This window comes from Malania oleifera, chromosome 2 (genome assembly GCF_029873635.1).
Source record: "Malania oleifera isolate guangnan ecotype guangnan chromosome 2, ASM2987363v1, whole genome shotgun sequence".
Taxonomy (NCBI): Eukaryota; Viridiplantae; Streptophyta; class Magnoliopsida; order Santalales; family Ximeniaceae; genus Malania; species Malania oleifera.
This window is the reverse complement of record NC_080418.1, coordinates 79,037,995-79,056,609: the sequence shown is the minus strand read 5'-3', so window position 1 is coordinate 79,056,609 and position 18,615 is coordinate 79,037,995. Positions and strand designations below refer to the sequence as shown.

The 18,615-nt window shown below is 37.6% G+C and overlaps 1 protein-coding gene across 4 annotated transcripts in view; it reads right to left on the bottom strand.

Annotated features, from left to right (window-relative positions):
- The window catches only part of LOC131149427 (probable sugar phosphate/phosphate translocator At1g06470), a 106,013-nt gene that overhangs the window by 31,581 nt on the left and 55,817 nt on the right, over positions 1–18,615 (bottom strand). For 3 of the 4 annotated variants that reach the window (XR_009135218.1, XM_058099856.1, XM_058099857.1), the window contains exons 6-7: positions 7,783–7,883; positions 7,446–7,458 (exon numbers count right to left, since the gene is read on the bottom strand). The exons of the other annotated variant lie outside the window; for it this stretch is intronic. Coding sequence is in view for 2 of the 3 variants with exons in the window: in XM_058099856.1 (XP_057955839.1) it covers positions 7,446–7,458; positions 7,783–7,883 (114 nt within the window). In the remaining variant the exon portion in view is untranslated. The remainder of the gene's footprint in view (positions 1–7,445; positions 7,459–7,782; positions 7,884–18,615) is intronic. 4 annotated transcript variants of the gene reach the window in all.

The following is an 18,615-nucleotide window of genomic DNA, read 5'->3' as shown; positions in this document are numbered from 1 at the left end:
AGTATTCCCAAAGGTTTTTTTTCCGAAACAAAAAACTTTTTGAAATTTCTCAGCATCATCCTATAGAAAAAATCAAATTAAAGATGGGACGCTTCAACCTCATCCCAGAAGCACTAACGTCTCCATTGGCTGCCATTACACAATCCATACATGCTTTGTAGAAGACTAGCAACCTTTTATCCAACTCTTGCAAACCGACCCAAAGACTTTCTCCAACACCCCAATCCAAAAATGTCACATCCAATTGTAGGCTTTCTCAAAGTCCAATTTAAAGACAAAAATGTTTTCATCTCTCCTCTTTACATTAACCATTGCATTAGCTACCAACACACATCTAGAATAAATATATCCTTCTATGGAAGCAGCTTGCACAAGTCACACTAAATCATCAAAAGCTCCCATAGCCTCAACACATTGGTTGAAACCTTATAAGGAGTGGTTACAAACTAATATGCAGGAAGTCTTTCACCCTACAGGATCATTCTTTGGAATTAGACCAATACAATTCATGCTGCGCCCAACCACTCGTTAGTATAAAACTAATGAAGAACTGCCATGCATGTCATCCCCAATCACATTCCAATTCTAACCAACGAGTTTGCCCCTCTTCAACAGGACTCCAATCAAGCCCCCTCAATCATAACATCCTCGGAGTACTTGTTACTATAACCACCTCTCGTATTTGCTTATGATGATCACTCACCATGAAACCAAAATCCAACTTTAGTTATTAAATAACTCTTCCTCCTCCTATTATCCATGTAATGAAAAAACCTAGAATAACAATCCCCCTCAAACCCATTTAAGCTCAACTTCTCTATTCAACTAATATCCTCCATGATTGGAGCCTCCTTCAAGTCATCACGCAGATGAATCTTCCTAACCCTATTGTCTTCTTCCAAAAACGCACACTATTCCAACCTGTCCAATCCTTCCACCTCTAAAAGGATTCCATTCTTCCCATCTCTTATGTCCCCAAAAGTCTCTTTATTCTATATTTTCAACTTGTTTTTCACAAATTTCAACTTTTTCATAAATTTGAAAAACCTTCGCCTTGAACATGACACTTTTACACCAATTCTCTAATCCTAAAAGAATGATGGTCAGCGACACTCTCAAATCTAAAGGACTGCAGCCCAACATAAATAGATTAGAATCTAATACCACAGGATAATGGTCTAAAAAACAGGCCTAGCCAAAAACCTCCTAAAAAGTGTTGACAATGTTCAAAAACAGTTCCTTTCTCTTTTTTTTCTCTTTTTTTTTTCTTTTTTTGATAAACAAAGAATTTTACTATAAGGGAGAAGAATGAACAGCAGAGAGAGAGAGAGAGCGAGAGAGAGAGAGGAAAAAATAAAGAACGAACAGGGAGAATAAGTAATCCTCCCTTCACACCAATAGCAAGTTACAAAGAAAATACAGTCAACTCATAAAGCAGAGCCAACCAATACCACTGCAGGTCTTCCAAAGAAATGTGATGAAAAAAGCCATTATCCAACATGCACGGCGAAGCAAGGAAAACCAATCTACTCCAACGCAAGTTATTAGCAGTAGCCACACCTTTGAAAATTTTAGCATTCCTCTCCAACTAGACGCACCAAATAATAGCCATAACAGTGCATTGCCAATTTGCTACAAGGCATTCCTATCCTTTACCTTGCCAAAAACCCTAAAAGTGAAAGTACAAAAGCCTTCAAAGTGGAGGAAAAAACCCACTTGCCACCAAATATACCAAATAATTTATTCCAAACAACCCAAGTGAAAGGGCAGTGAAGAAATAGATGTGAACAAGTCTCTCCACTCCTAAAACGAAGGACACAAACAAGTGGCAGAGCTTATTAGGCCTTCTTTCTAAGGCAAATCTTGGTGTTGATTCTTTCAAGTATCACAGTCCAAATAAAAACTTTTATTTAAGAGGGAAAGGGAGCTTTAGCTTTCCAAATCAAAGGATACAAAGCAAAAGGATCCTCAGTAGATTAACAAGTCAAGTATATATGAACAACTGGATTTATCTTCCAGCAATGTCCTCATATATGGGTCCCCCCTCAGCTTGTCTGTCAATTGCCCTCAATTCCTCAAGAATACCTTTTTTTTTTTTTTGCTGGATCTAACATCTCCAAAAATCTCCATATTCCATATTTTCAACTTCTCTTCAATAGCTTAGTCTTTTCATCACCCAAAAACCTTCCCAACCTTCGACACTGTACACCTAACCAAACTGAAAATCAGGTTGAGAAAGCCACATGTTTTCAAATCTAAATGGAGTAGCCCCAATTAAGAGGATTAGACTCAAGAATAAGAGGCAATGGTCAGAAATAACTCTAGAGAGTACTTCTTGAATAAAGGTAGGAAATGCATCTTCCCAATCAGTGGTAAACTCCTAGTAGCTGCTGATCTAATGCTATCAGCAAACCATATAAATTGAGCATTCAAAAGTGGGATATCCTACAATAATACTCCCTAATAAAAGTACTGAAGCCCCTTATTACGCTTGAGCCAATTTTGGAGCCTCCTAAATTTTCTCATTAGAAGATCTAATGACAATCACCCCCACCCCAAACATTTTATTTATTTTTTTTGAGAGGTGGGGGTGAGGGGGTAGTGAGGAGAACACAGAACGCATGGCATAAACCGCAGTCAATTTACCTCTCAACCGAGGGTTATTCCATCCATGAACCGAAATAAACCACCACTGGCCCTCAGGCCTCACCTATGACATATAAAAGGAGAGAGAGAGAGAGAGAGAGAGAGAGAGAGAAAGAGAACATCCAATTTGCTAGAGAATTCGGCATCCCAAATTATCATGATACCCCCCGAGTAAAAGCTAACCACACCCAATCTTTGAATCTACATTCCCAGACAGTCCTAACAAGAAAACCATCCAGCAGCTCTAATTTAGACTCTTGAAACACAGAGCAACCTCAAGTACAATATACTTAATCTTATGTCATTTACCAAGGCAACCCAAACTCCTAAAATTCCAGCTCAAGACCATAATTCTACCACCTTACTGCACCTAACCCTCTTACCCTTCCCAGGAGGTTATCAGCCACCAAAGCTTCCTCATCAAAAAGATTTTGAACCTATAGAAAAACATGAAAAAATATTACCAGACTGATAAATAAATTTTAACGAAAAAAAAAAAAGATCCCTGGTAGAAGTCCCTACCTCCTTCAAAAATGCCTCTTTGCTTCGAGGTTACAACGTGAAACTTATTAAGATAATACTCTGGTTCTCCAACAGCCTCTATATTTTCCACATCCTCCAACTGAGAAGAAGGGAGGCCCACATCCTCATATTCCCGAATCAGTTCTAGTAGCAGATTGTTATCTTCTTCCTACTGATCTTCCACTTCAGTGTCCAGACAGAGATAGATCCATCGGTTGAGTTTTTTATTCCACCTTGTGGCAGCTTCTTTGCCAGCTAGAATCTGTGTTTTCCATACCAGACTCCTTGCCTGTATCCTTGCTGGATGTTGCATTAGCTTACAAAATATTCTCCGCAACCCCAGCCTTCCTTGCATAAGCTTCACAGTTTGCACTCACTGTAACCAATTTCCATCACTTTTGGTATAATGAATCGAAGGAATAGCAACACATTTCCCTTTCTTCTAGCAGGGCCCTCTGTGAATCTTCCAAGCTGGTTGAAATGTTTCCAGGGGCCATTTTTGCACAATTGTCCTGACTACTTGATTTCACTTGAACGTCTGACATCCCTTCCATAGCTATTCTCTCGTCTACCACAAATGCTGTAAACCCAGGCCCCCATCAGTCAAAAATAATAATAAGTCCCTCAGACAATTCTGGCTTTTTAGCTGTTTTGGGCTTTTCTTTTTCCACGCAAGCTAAGACGGCCCATTTTCCTTTCCTCAGGCCTATCGAAAATAAAGTCTTCAGAATAAGGCCTCTTGGCCCAAAATGAGTAATATAAAATTTATTCTCAAGTTAGATTACCTTCATCACGTAACTCGATCCATTATCCTTACAAGAATAGTTTTTAAAATTTAAACCAGATTTGGGCCTGGATACTGCCCACGAATCACTCCCTCCCAAATTCACGCTTTCCAAATTTCAGTGATTTGCCTTGCCGATATTTCCAGCCGGTGGCCCTGGAATTAATCCATCTCTGATCACCAGAACCTCCATTCTTTACCATCTCTGCATAACTAGTCTCATTTGGAAGCCCATTATACACAAGACTCTTGTCCTCAGTCCTCACACTTCACTATATCTTTAGATCCACAACCTTTACAAGAAAAATCTAGAGCCTTCTGTGTATTTTGTTGTATTTTAGCATCATTACCTTTCAGAAATCTGCAGAAAATACATCAGCCAGAAACCTCCTTCCCCGCCAGAATCCTCAGTTAAAATCTTCCCCTAGAGTACAAGAGCTTCTTGATAACTATCATACGTCCGAACTTATTGGACACAAAAGCATATGATCAAGGATCCTCCTAGGCTTCTCATCATTTTTTCTTGAGGGTAGTTAGATTTTTAAGACCAAAACTCACAAAATTGTTGTTGAATCCATTTCATTTCATTTAAAAGAAATAAGTAACGGGATTCTCTGTTCTTTCTAACCATTCAAAACAATATCTATCAATGCAGAAAGAAGCCTGCCTGTCCCTCCATCCAAGTAAATTGACCATTAAATAAACAAATACAAATAAGACCAAAATCACAAATGAAAACAAAAAAAATAAAATCAATGTTCCTCACACTAGAGGTCAAATGAGTTCCCCCTAGTTTTTCACTGGAAGTTTGAATAATATTGAAGCCAAACATCACTTTGGACAACAAAGACCAGATAGCCTGGTTACATCATCTAGGAAGGATCCTCTTGAAGAACATTGAGTGGCCCCATAAACAGACATGATCCATCACACCTTAAACCCCTTACCTTTGACAAGACAGAAAAAGAAAAAGACCAATGAATATAATCTCCAATATTAGCAGTCCTACTGTCACAAAAAAAGCACAACAACCAACCCCACTCCACCCCGCCCCACCTCCATGCACCTAAAGAGGAAAGGAAGCCCAATATTTGAATCTAGATACCCAAACACTTCCAAATATAAAAGCTTCTATTTCTGTCAATTTAGAATCTTGACGAAGCAAAACATCAGAAATATCCCCAAGCACTAATTCCTTGATCAACCTCCTCTTTCTCTACCCCTAAACCCCAGCATATTTCAAGAAAGAATCCTCATTTAATCACACTAATAGGACCCAATCTCCTACCACCACCTTTCTCTAAATTAACAAAAGCTAGTCTAACAAACTCCCAAATTAACTTCTTAGCCATCTTCTTATCTACAATAGACTCCTTACCTAACAGGATAATTGCCCCACACGAACTAACCAATCTTAGACCTGATTCATCAACCAAAGTTTGAGCAACCTTGTAGTCACACCAATCTTCTAGCAGTTTGAAAATTTCTCTCAGCTACAAACCCCGTTGGCCCAAAGGTCAACCTAAAGTTGTTATTGGTTAACACTGGAATAGGATTCATAGGAAGAATACCTGCAGAAGCAACAATGATTTAATGTTAGAACACCAGCTGATCATTTCCCGAGTTCTAGGTCAAACTTGAAAGATAAAAATCTATATACCATGGGAAGATCCAAAGAAAGAAATCATCCATCTAGAGACAGAATTTTGTGATATGAAAAATACCTTCCACTTTGCTACTCTTTTCACAACTAGAGATGCAGAAATTTGGTTACTTCCCTCTGTGATCCAAATAATACCTTCTATTTTGCCACTTTTTTTAGAGCAGAACCAGATTTACCAGAAAAATATCACCTAAAGCTACGCCATACACATTTGTAACTTGTAAGAAACACAGCAAGTGTTTCTTTCCCAAACCCTTTCATTTCCATTGGAGGGCTTGTTGGTCAACAACTCATTTTCCGTCAAGCACTAGTCTCCACCCTTCAAAGTCAAAAGAAGATAATAAATCATCATCCTCGTATCAAAATTCAGGAGAGCCCACAAATACATTTGAACTCAGAATGACCTCCTTTCCTTTCATTTTCGCATCAATCCTCCAACATCATTATCACTGTCACCTGATTGCAAACTTCTGTCAGCCAATGAGGAGTTTGTCAAATTTCCTCCTCCCCATATTTTTGTTGTTGTTGACATGAACCTGAACATAATCCTTCTTTGCTTCAGATGACTCCATCAAACCAGAAAAATGCATGTTCTGGAATCCTGTTCAGTGATGAGAAACATTCATAGCAATTAATTTTCAATTGAAACAGTCAAATTCTGTCAACCAATAAGCAGCAAGCTGCTGCGATTGTTCAAATGCCCTCATCCCCATATTTTTTGTTGCTGCCGTGAACCTGGACAGAATCCTTCTTTGCATCAGGTGACACTGTCAAACCAGAAGAAATGTGTGCTATAGAATCCTCTCCAGTGACAAGAAACATCCATACCCATTAATTTTCAATTGAAACGGTAATAGAGGATTAGGAGGCCTCAGCATTCTCAACTAAGGAATGGCTGTCTTTGCGTATATGAACATTATCATCTGCATTTCTACACATCAACTTTCAACAATTGTTAAATCTATAGAATGGGCCTTCTGGTACGTCCATTCTGTAATTATCAGAGATCTACTCTTTGGCACTAAAGAAAACAGTTTCTTGTTTATCACTGTTCTAGACTCCCCCATGATCCATTTGGTTGATGAACAGAAATCTAATATAAGGAAAGCGACAACAAAAAAAAGGCATTTTCCAGTCAGTCATTCCAAGCAAGTTGGAAATCTTAGCTTTGAAACAGTTGTGCCCAACACCATTCCATTGGTAAAGGAATCCTTTCAACTACAACAGATTCTGATGATGTTTTAACATTAAATTCTGGGTTATACCTGCCTCTAAAACCACTAATCAAGCTTGATTATTGCAAGGTTTAAATTGCTTCCACAGTTCCACCATGTGAAACATGGCAGCTGTCTGTTTCTTGCAAAAACACCACTCATATCTCTCCCATACTATGGTCTCCCCATTATGTGCTGAACATTTCCTATTTCCTAATAGGCATAAGATGGTACACATAATGGGACACTCCAGAACCTAGAACACAGAAATTTAGTTACTTTCTTCTTATTTGATTGTTGTGCTTGTGCTCCCTCATGGGGAAATCCATCTATTTTACCAAATCAAAAATAATTATTATGCATCTTTTAATTAACAGCCAGATTAACAAATAATACTAAAAAGTTACAAACCCAGCAGAATTCAAACCAATTCCTAGGTTTACTAACAACCATACTATAAAATGCTGTATCACAAATCAATTCCAAGTGAGGTAAGAACATATGACTAATCTGTGCAAAAACTCTCTTGCATATATATGTTCAAGGCTATGTGGATCTAAGGCTTTAAATACTTTATGAAATTGGCATATTGATCAAAAAACAATATACTACTTACCATAGGCTTCTCTCTTCATGTCAATTTTCACATCAGCAAGCACCAACAAGATGAGAGATTGAGTTTCAAGCCAACAAAGATAAAGTAATTAGGCATAATAATACAATGAAAGAGGGAATAATATGTAGCAGGTACACATTTCTAAACTAATTGGAAAGAAAGCAAGGCACAACAGTTGTTGGTTTGCGATATCAATTAAGATTTCAAAATGTACCCAACTTTTTATCTTGAGACAAATAGTTCAAAAAGTATACCTGCTACTATTTCCCCAATAAAATTTAATTTAACTACTGGATCAAATAGTTCAAAATTTGGGAATCACAACAGAAACACATACCTGCAGAAGAATCTGAGTCATAGACCAGCGAAACCCAGACATGACAGCCGCAAGCATAACAAAAATGAAACCCCAAAAGTCAAATTCAGTCTCCTTGGCAACTTCCATAAAGACAAATTCAAGTTAGGATTTGAAAAGACAGAAAATTAAACACTGAAAACATAAGAAATGCTTAAGAAGTAAATTAACATATTTCAAAGCAAATGTTAGACACTCTTGACGTTCCTGCTGCCATAAAAACATGGGCCAAGCCAGTCTTCACGGGGAAAGCAAGGTAAACCGCTATAAAAACATGGGACAAGCAAGCCTTCAGTGGGGAAAGCAAGGTAAAATCACACTAATATATTTGATTACAATTTAAATTTAACCAAAACAAATCAAACAACATATTTCTTTTGATAGAAATAGAAATTTGTTAGAAGAGACTATGTTATTTTAATAATTAGGTTGTGAGAGTCAGGTTTTTTTTGTCCTTTTGAGTTTTTTTTTAATCATTAATATACAAGAGGGCAGACCTGCAGCTATATATATATATGCTCCAGGACACTGCCACTGGGATTTCTTTTCTTCTTCCCTTATTCTCTTCTCCATCTCTAACCCTACATGCTGTATTTTCTTCATTGAATCTGTTAAGGCTTGATATACATTATTGGCCCACAACCTAACAGCTTAAGGTTTTAGGTAAAGTGGTAATCTTAGATTGTATCACAGCCAGATTGCTAGGAGGTCCTGGGTTCTAGCCTTGTTGCCTGGATTTATTGTTTGTTAAGGTCTTATTCCCTATAATGTGTGTTTTTCATTCGTTGTTTATCTGTCCTCATGCTGTCGAGCTGCATGTGCAGAGGAGTGTTAAGGCTTGATATACATTGTTGGCCCACAACCTAAGAGCTTAAGCTTTTAGATAAAGTGGCAATCTAACAGAATCTTCAATATTTCAAATGTACAACAGAATTCATTAAGAGAAGAAGCAGTATAAGCTAAAAGAGGACCTCAAGATTAGAAGAGAAAAGCAGAAAAGGAAACCCTTCTCATGATAATTTTATGGACCACCTTAAACTACTTAAATCTTTTTGACACTTCCTTTTTCACTTTCCACAATCAAACCAAATCCCCTGCCCTGCAGGACCAGATCACCATATACTCTTATAAAGAAGCCTTCTTTTTAATAACCTTATCTGGAGATATGGGAATTGGTAAGATGTTGTCCCATTTGAGCCTGCTCTTGGCCCCTTCACCTTGTCATTAATGATTTCCAGTAAGTTTTCTTTCTCCCTAAACAAAGGCACCCCTTCCAAATCAACAGATGGAGTATCTGCCACATGAGAGACATCATCTGAGGGGGGCTGAATCTGAATAACCATATTGGGCCCATACTTCATCCAAAGATAATCTGCCATCACACTCAAAAGAACTATAAAACTCACTCCCCTCATCTGATACATCACCCCTAGTTCTCAATTTCCTCTAAATGTCCGACCTTACACCCATTGACCCCAACAGCACTTATTGAATCAGATGGACTGTCCACAAGTATGAAACTCCATTCTCTATTGTGCATCAACATTCTTTTTGTTTGTAATTCTCGGTAGAGCCTTACCTCTTCAAGAATTTTGTGCAGCTCAAAACCGGTTGCATTGCATCACTCTCTGTGAGGAAGCTGACTTAACAGGACCATCTGAAAAGGTCTGTTTATAAGTGCCTTTTCCAACTTTAACTTCAAGTTTTTCCTTCTGGTCACAACCTGATTTGCAGTGTTTCAAATCTCAGATGATTTTGGTTTTCCTATCTTCTTACCATCCTGGTGTGTGCCAAAGAAGAAGCATTCAGTATATCAAGAGTGGCAGCAACCGTAACTTGAGACCCCTGTGCAGAAGGAAGTCTCAGAGAATCTTCAACATTCAGAACTAGATTCTTCCTCTATCAACATTCTGACCCGAGTGGGAACAACCACTAACATCACCAGCAGGAGCATCTCTCTCCATTCCCATTGACCATCAATTAAAGAATCTCTATCTCATAGTTGCCATCTGTTAAAGGTTAATACGCATTGTTTACCCACACAATGTAACAGCTTAAGCTTTTATGCAAAATGGATGTTTAACATGGTATAGGAGCTATGGTCACAACGAGGTCCTGGGTTCTAGTTTTGTTGCTGGCATTTATTGTGTAATGGTTAAAACAACCTTATTCCCTGTAGTTGCTGCTACTTATTATTTGTTTTATCTCTCCATGTGCAGGGGTGTTAAAGCTTGATATACATTGTCAACCTACCAGCTTAAGATTTTAGGTTAAGCAGTTTCTTAACACCATCATTTTGAGCAGTGCACGCCACTGAATTTAAGCTGCCTTGTGTAGGTCTCAAAACACAATGGGTATGTCAGGATAAATTCCTGTTCTGGGATGTACAAATTTGGAAGATAAACCTGTTGAGCAGGGCCCCTTTTTGTAGGCCTGCAACAGATTCTCTTGATTCTTAGAAAATGATCGGACCTACAGAAATTTAAAACATTATTTAAGCCCCGAGTAGCTAGCCCATTAAAGCCTCATTCTATAGCTCAAAAAAGTAATTAGTTTAAGTTAAAAACAGTTTTAATCTTGGATCAATTCAATTCAACCTGTGGATTTGAACTCAAAAGCCCATAAGAATCATTCCCACCCTCAATACAGAGAAAACCATAGACAATGCCCAGAGAGCGCCAACCAGCTCCCGAGGCTTCACTGTCGTACCACAGTCCCCAGATACATCACAACGAGAAGCTGAAACTTTGCCGCCCACTAAATCCTTGAGCAAATCCTTAGATGTCCTCCGCTGATCCCTATGATGATCATCTGGAACAAAATTTGCATATCTTTTTTCCTTCAGGCCAATTACCACTTCAAGCAAGCTCTCCCTGATCCTCACAAACTTATGGTTCTCCACCATAAGCACATATATTACTTCGAACAAAACCCGCGTTTTTCACCCTTTTCAAAAACAGATTGGAGGACCCTTTGACCTGAATGGCTTTGAAAGGATCTACCTCCCAATTTCCAATGAGGCAGACCACGAACAAGATAGGACAGTGAAGGTGAGAAAATGAGAGAGAATGTGAGCATGAGAGAAATATGTAAACTAGAAATTTTTCCCATTATGTTCTTACTCATTACAAAATCAAACAAAAAGTAAAATTAATCTGAAATTAAAATTGAAATAATGGGAAAAAATTTATAATCGGTAACAGCACTGCCAGTAGAATTCAAAAATCATCTCAAACATATTGAACTTAAATAGGACATTTCCTACCCATATGATTTAAGAGGCTCCCTGTTGATAAGATAACAGATAATACAGGACTGCAACAGCCACACTTTTCTCCTTTTCTCTTTTCTGTTCTCAAATGGAAAAGAAAAACGAAATGAAACGGACAACGTCCTTGACATACCATCTTTTGAAAACAGTTTTTTGGGTAATTTGCTTCAAAAAATAAAATAAATAAAATAAAAAGAAAAAACTCAAGAATGGGATCAGCTAACAACTAAGATGACCCAAACAGACCTTTTCATACTTTTCTTTTTCCATTGTCAGCAATGAGTAAGATTTCCAAAATCATGCTTTGAAAACCCACACAAAATGGGCCCATAGCCAACCATCATTCTGTTTGATTTATCCATGGCATACAAGTGATTCGTGTTGAATTGGGTAAAATGGAAGACCTATCACAGCAATAGGTCTTTCCCTCTATTTATAACATATGTCAACTACAAACCATTAACCATAATACCCTTACTAACACACACTTACCAATGTAACACTAGCACACACTAATTATGCTAAATGACTAAAATAACCATTAACACTCCCGCTCAAGCTGGAGCATATATATCATATGCTTCTAGCTTGTTACAAATGACTTTAACACAAGCATCCCCCAAGGCTTTAGTGAATAAATCAGCAAGCTGCAAATCAGACTTTAGAAGAGTGGTTGTATTCAACTTCTATACAAATCTCTTCAGAACAAAGTGACAATCAACTTCAATGTGTTTTGTTCACTCATGAAAGACCGGGTTGGAGGCAATACGAATAGTAGCGGCTATCACAAATCAACTTCATAGATTGGGCATACAGAAAACCCAATTCTTCCAACATGTTCGTCAACCAAACAAGTTCACATGTAGTATAAGTCACGGCCTTATACTCTGACTTAACACTTGACCTAAACACCACGGTTTGTTTCTTACTCTCCTAAGAAACCAAATTACCATCAATAAAGAAAAAGTCTTATCTAAAAACCACAAGAACATACTTCTTTTATGACAAGACAATTTCCATTGATATCTCAATGCTTCAATACCCAAGAAGTACTTCAATGATCCTAAATCTTTGGTCTAAAACTTAGGCTATAGAAATTGCTTTAGGCCTTTGATAACTTGATCATTACCACCAATAATCACAATATCATCCACATACATAGTAAGTAGAATACTACCGAATGGAGTATGATGATAAAATATGGAGTGATCTATTGCACATTGTTGAAGGCCAAAACACTAAATTGACCAAACCATGCTTTGGGAAGACTATTTCATACCATATAATGATTTCTGGAGCCAACACACTAAGCTAGATTCCTCTTGAGCAACCCATCTAGGTGGTTGCTCCATAAAGAACTCCTCCTAAAGATCACCATGTAGGAAAGCATTCTTCACATCTAATTGATGCAAAGGCCAGCAACTAGTGGTGGCTAGGCAAGAAACAAACTGAGGCAAGTTTGGCAATTGAGGAGAATGTGTTTGAATAATCCAAACCAAACACTTGAGTATATACCGTGGCAACAAGGCAAGCCTTCAACTGAACCACAGAACCATCTGGATTAACCTTCACAATATACACTCAATGATAGCCAACCATAGGAAAATTAGGCAGAAGAGATCCCAACTCCCAAGTATCATTATCGTGCAGAGCATACACCTCTTCATTAATTGTAGCCCTCCACCCAAAATGGGGCAGGGCTTCAGAAATAGATTTTGGAAGAACAACAAAAGATAGAATACTAACAAACATAAATATGAGGGTGACAAGAAATCATAACAAATAAAATTTGAGATTGGATGTTAGGTAGAAGTGTGTTTATCTTTTGGAACAGCAATAGGAGGATCAACATCTTGGAAATTGGACCATCTCACAAGGGAACAGGAAGCATAGAAGTGGAAGTTGGAGAAGGCTCTCCTCCTTTGAGTCGTCGTGTGTACACCAGCAAATTCAGACAATTCAAGAAACAAGAAGGACTCAAACTGGATGAAGATGTAGGAGGACTAAGCAGAGATAATGCGTTAGCATTTGGAATGCTAGGCAGAGGAAGAAACTCATCAAGGTCAAGAGAACTCAAGAATCAAAATATTATGTTGTAGACTCAAAATAGGTGACATAATCAACATAAAGTAATGCTCTAACATCAATATCCCTTTTGAGTACAGGAATAACACAAAACAATACATTTGATAGCACGAGAATCCGATTTAACCATTCCTGGACTTAACGGAAGGACAAAGGACACACAATCGAATATACACAGAGGGAACAATGGAGCCTTAGGGAAGAAAACTAAATATGAGGTTTTACCACCAAAGACAAAGGATAGCACATTATTGAAGAGAGAGCAAGCAGTGACCATGGCATCATCCAAAAAGCTTTGGGGACATCCATTTGATATAATAGGGGTCGAGTGACTTCGAGAATAAGTTTGTTTGTCACTCTACAACTCCATTTTGCTGTAGAGCGTGAGCACAAGATGACTGATATCACATTGAATCCTTGCTTGAGAATAGCAAAAGATATTAAACAACCAAAACGATCTTTCATTAAATACAAGCAAGTCATTCAAGAACAATCACTGACAAATGTAACAAATTACCATAACCCCAAGTTTGACTCGACATGACTAGGACCCCAAATAGTGGAATAGCCTAACATGAAAGGGCTAACTGTCCATCTATTAACTTGGAAGCAAAGGGAACATGATGGTACTTTCCTAATTGACAAGACTCACACTCTCAAGAGTAGACATAGAACTCAAAGTAGAAACTAGTTGTTTTAACTTGTGCAATGATGGATGACCAAGGCAGCAATGGATTTGATGTGGTGCAGCAACGACACTATAGACAATAAGAGGAGGGAGTAATTCAAAGTAATAAAGTCCACTAGCTTCATGTCCTATGCCATTCGTCTTCCTTGGAGAATCGGGAAAGAAGGTTACAAAACAATTTAGTGACTTTGTACTTTTACTAACAGACATGAAATTGAAGCGAAATTTAGAAATGTACAAAACATAAGAAAAAGAGATGGAGAAAATAAGGCTTATCGTTCCTATCCCCTTAACTTTAGTTATGGACCCATGGGTAACTTGATGTAGACTTTTAGAGTAATGGACGGCAAAAAAGAAGTTGGTGATAGTTACCATCATAGTCTTAAATTTCCACAAAATTGTTGAAATTTTCTTCAACATTTCTTATTTCTGTCACCCCCAAAATCGAAATGGCAGTCGATTTCCATTTTGCATAATTTCCGTCAAAATCTCAACGAATCACCCGAAATTTATCAAAATCTCGAAATTTTAGCCAAACTTGTCGCAATTTTAACCATATGATGAAATTTTGTCTGAATTCAAATGTGAAATTTAGGAGTGAAGTGAAATTTCTATCTTAATTTATTTTATCGAAACAAAAGACTATTACAAGTGCTTTTGAAATTATATGAAAATTAAACATAGTAACATTTTATTTAACCATTCATGTCTAAATTATCATTATTTGTATAATAAATAATATTTAAATGATTTATGAATTTCATTTGTATTAACTGAATATGTTTCATGTACATTATCTTACAAATATGTTTGATACACATACTATTTTACAGCTTTTCCACCTCACACAAAACATAGATGTAGTTAATTTGTAATATATTAGTCCTAAAACTTATATTATTATGTTTGTTAACCATTTCTAAAGTTTCACAAAGAATTCCATGTTTTACTACTAATTTCCGTTATTTTTTTCAAATCGAAATTGAAAAATCCGTTGAAATATCCACACTTTTGGAGCTTCGAAATTTGAGTCAAAATCGAAATTTAAGACATTGGTTGCCATACATTATATATATATAGCCATAGTAGTGCGCCATAGAGCTTTCCTATCCTTTCCCTTGCCAAAACCCCTAAAACTAATGTTATAAAAGTCCTCCAATGTGAATGGAAAAACCCAATTTTCACTAAAAAATACCAAATGCCTTACTCCAAATAGCAAGTGAAAGGGCAATGAAGAAATAGGTGTGCACAAGTCTCCTCTCCTTGTACAAAGGACACAAATGTTACGAGATAGGGCCTTATTAGGTCTCCTCTTTTGAAGTATATCATTGTACTTCTTTCAAGTATTGCAGTCCAAATAAAAGCTTTTACTTTTGAGGGAAGTTTAGCTTTCCAAATCAAGGGATACAAAGCAAAAGGATCCTCAGTAGAATCACAAGATAAGTAGGTGAAAAAATATTTACAAGAGAATTCCCCAAAGGATCTAAACTCCAAACCCTTTTATCACTCCCCAATTGAACATGAAAAGAACAATCTCATTAATCTCTCTCTCATTAAGATTTCGCCTAAAATGGAAGTTACAAGAATGCCCACCTTCTTGGAAAAGAAGAAAAGCAAAAATTGGGGTGTCATGAAAATTGGATAACCAAAAAAAGACTAGGAAAAGTACCAGCCAAAGATGCCCTACCACGCAAAGGATCCTCCAAAAGTGAATATACTCCCCAATACCCATTGTATAATGGACTTTAGGAAGGAAATAATCATAAATTTGGCATACAAACTTCCAAGGACTCGAATAAGCAATGTTAATTCCCACGTTAGCATCCCACCCATTTTTGTAGTATTCCAAATTTACACAAATTACCTAATGCCAAAGAGAATTAGGTTCTAAAGGAAGTGCTATAACCATTTCCCCACCGAAGAGACATCAAGAAGTTACTGAGACCCAAGCCTCCCTCCCTTTTAGGCCTACAAACAGTCCCCCAACCTACCAAATGATCCCTACTACCCTCTACCCCAATCAACCATAAGAAACTTCTCATTAATTTCTCAAGCTTTTGTGCCAATCTCATAAGAATTCTAAAAAGAGAAAGGGAATACAAAGGGATGGAAGACACTCAAGCATAGATAAGGATGACACAACCCCCCAAAGTGAAGAACGCTCCTTTCCACCCGTCCAATCTCCTAGCCAATTTCTCAAAAATGTGGTCCCAAAAGGAGCTCGCATTGGGATTCCCACCAAGGGGTACACATAAATAAGTCATAGGCCAAGTCAAAAAACAACACAACCAGCAAGCCTAGAAAAAGGATCCACATTAATATCCAGACCCACCAAACTGCTCTTAGAGATATTAATTTTTCAGCAAATTAGAGAAGCAGCTCATGTCATCTGATAGGAAGAGAATAGTATCATCTAGAACTAAATATGTGAAATGATGCAATTCTCATAATCTAGCTTAATCCCCTTCACCAACCAAGACCCACACTATACTACTCAAGGCCATATGGTTAATAGCAGCGGAGCTCATAGCCCAAGGACTAGTGGAAGAGATACTAGATGACATGATGACATCTAAGCAAAAAATGCAATGTGATGAGATGCTTGTTGGAATGCTCAATACTATAAGAAACTTGAATATTCCTCTAAGATTGTTATAGTACATTATTCACCCGAACAAGTGATTGATGAAGGAAACACACTTTTAAGATTTGGGGACTCCATCCCAGCACACACAACCTGAATATAGCAGCAATTCAAAATTATACAGCGAAGAGCATGCTTTTGGAATTCACAAACTCCGTCCCAACACACAACCTTGGACAACCGGAGCAAATCATGAGCACAGGACAAAAAAACCACAAGCACAGAAAATACCACTGTTTCAGGCCCCAGTGAACTCAATAAACATTGACAAACAGCTTCAGGATATATCAAACAATCATTCCCCAGATGCCACAAACGAGCAACTAGAAAGGTGAGGTCTTTGGACAAATAGACATCGCCAAAAATTTTGATAATATGTTTATTGAGGAATTAGAACACTGCAGGAGGAATTCAAGCCAGAAACATGCCTCAAATAACCTTCACGCACCAGCGCATGGGGTCAGCCATGCCAGTCTTCAACTGGCATGTGAGAGCATGAAGGCAGAGCTCTAGTCATGGGATTTTAGTGGGGGGTAGATCGGGAATATCTATGGGTGGCTATGGTGTGTGTTTTGCAAATCTATAGCAGTTTTTGTGTACCTGAACTGGCAGAGTCTTCCAGGAAATTTCCAGAGACTAGTGGCTTTCAATAGCTGCTGATTGCTTTTCAGGCCTATGCTGGGGTGGGGAATTCTCCTATAATGGTAGACATGCCTTGGTTTAGACGGTGGCTATGGTGGCAATTAGAGTTAGTGATGTAGACAAGAAGTAAGAACTAAGGAAGATCCTTGCTGGAAAATAATTAAGAAGAATAGGGTTAAGGAATTGTGGGGTTAAGTTAGTAATTTATCATGTGTTTAGTATTAATTAGTATAGGATTAAGTGTATTTGGGGGTTGTTTGTAATATTTGTGAAATATTTGTGTAAAGTAGGGGCACGTTTGTAATGTAATGTAATGTAGCTTTAGGGATTTATGTGTAATTTAAGTAAAGAGGCTTTCTTATAAATAGTGTGTGAAAGCCATGATGTAGCCAGTTGTTGATGAATTTGAATTGAATTGAATTGAACGTGAGTTCCCCCCCTGGTATCTCTTCTCTCCTCCCTTCCCCTTCCTTCATCTGTTCTAATTTCTCCATGGCAGCAGAACCTTGATGCTGCCCCGGCATCAGTTAGGTCTCAAAATCATGCTCTGAGACCATGTTGGACAACTGGGTAAATTGGAAGACCTAATCACAGTTATAGGTCTCTCCCTCTATTTATATATACATCAAGTACATGCCTATCATCATAATAGCCTCACTAACACATGCTTACCAACATAACACTAACACATACTAATAATGCTAATGACCAAAATAAACATTAAAAGTTTTATTAGTACCTTCAACAAAGAAGACGACAACTACTACAACAATTGACCCAAGCCTTAAGTCCCCCACATAAGGTCAACTTCTTTTCCCATTTTGCGCAACCAATAGCAATATCCTCTTAAATGTGGAATGCTGTCAAATTTAATCACCGTCTTAGCTCTAAATCTATCCCTTCCCATTGTACTACTACTAACAACTGACCACCCCTCCCCATCCAATTGCCCTTCCCTTATAATTATCTTCTATTGATGTTATGCCTAACTTATCAAAGACGGGCTCATTGCCAACTTATTTTTAGAGTTATACCAATCATCCATCCTAGCATTCTCATTTATACAACTTTACTTTTTGGAAATGTTACTTCTCGGTTGCTCAACAATTTTTATCCATGTAGTATGGTTGGTGTTATAGTTGTCCTGTTGCTTTTAATTCTAATGGCATTCTACAACAACAACAACAACAAACCAAGTCTTAAGTCTCACAAGGTGGGGTTGCTACCATAATCCTTTTTGCCAATTTACATGATCATGGGCTGTTAAAACCTTACTTTGTCATTCCAAGCTATTTTAGGTCAGTTAAGATTTTCAGTAAAACGAAAAGACCCAACACAATGACAGGTCTCTCCCTCTATTAATAATATATAACAAATACATTCTAACCAAAATACTCTTACTAACTTTGACTTATTAACATAACACCAACAATGACTAAAAAAACATTAAAAATCCCCCTCAAGCTGGAGCATAGATAGCATATG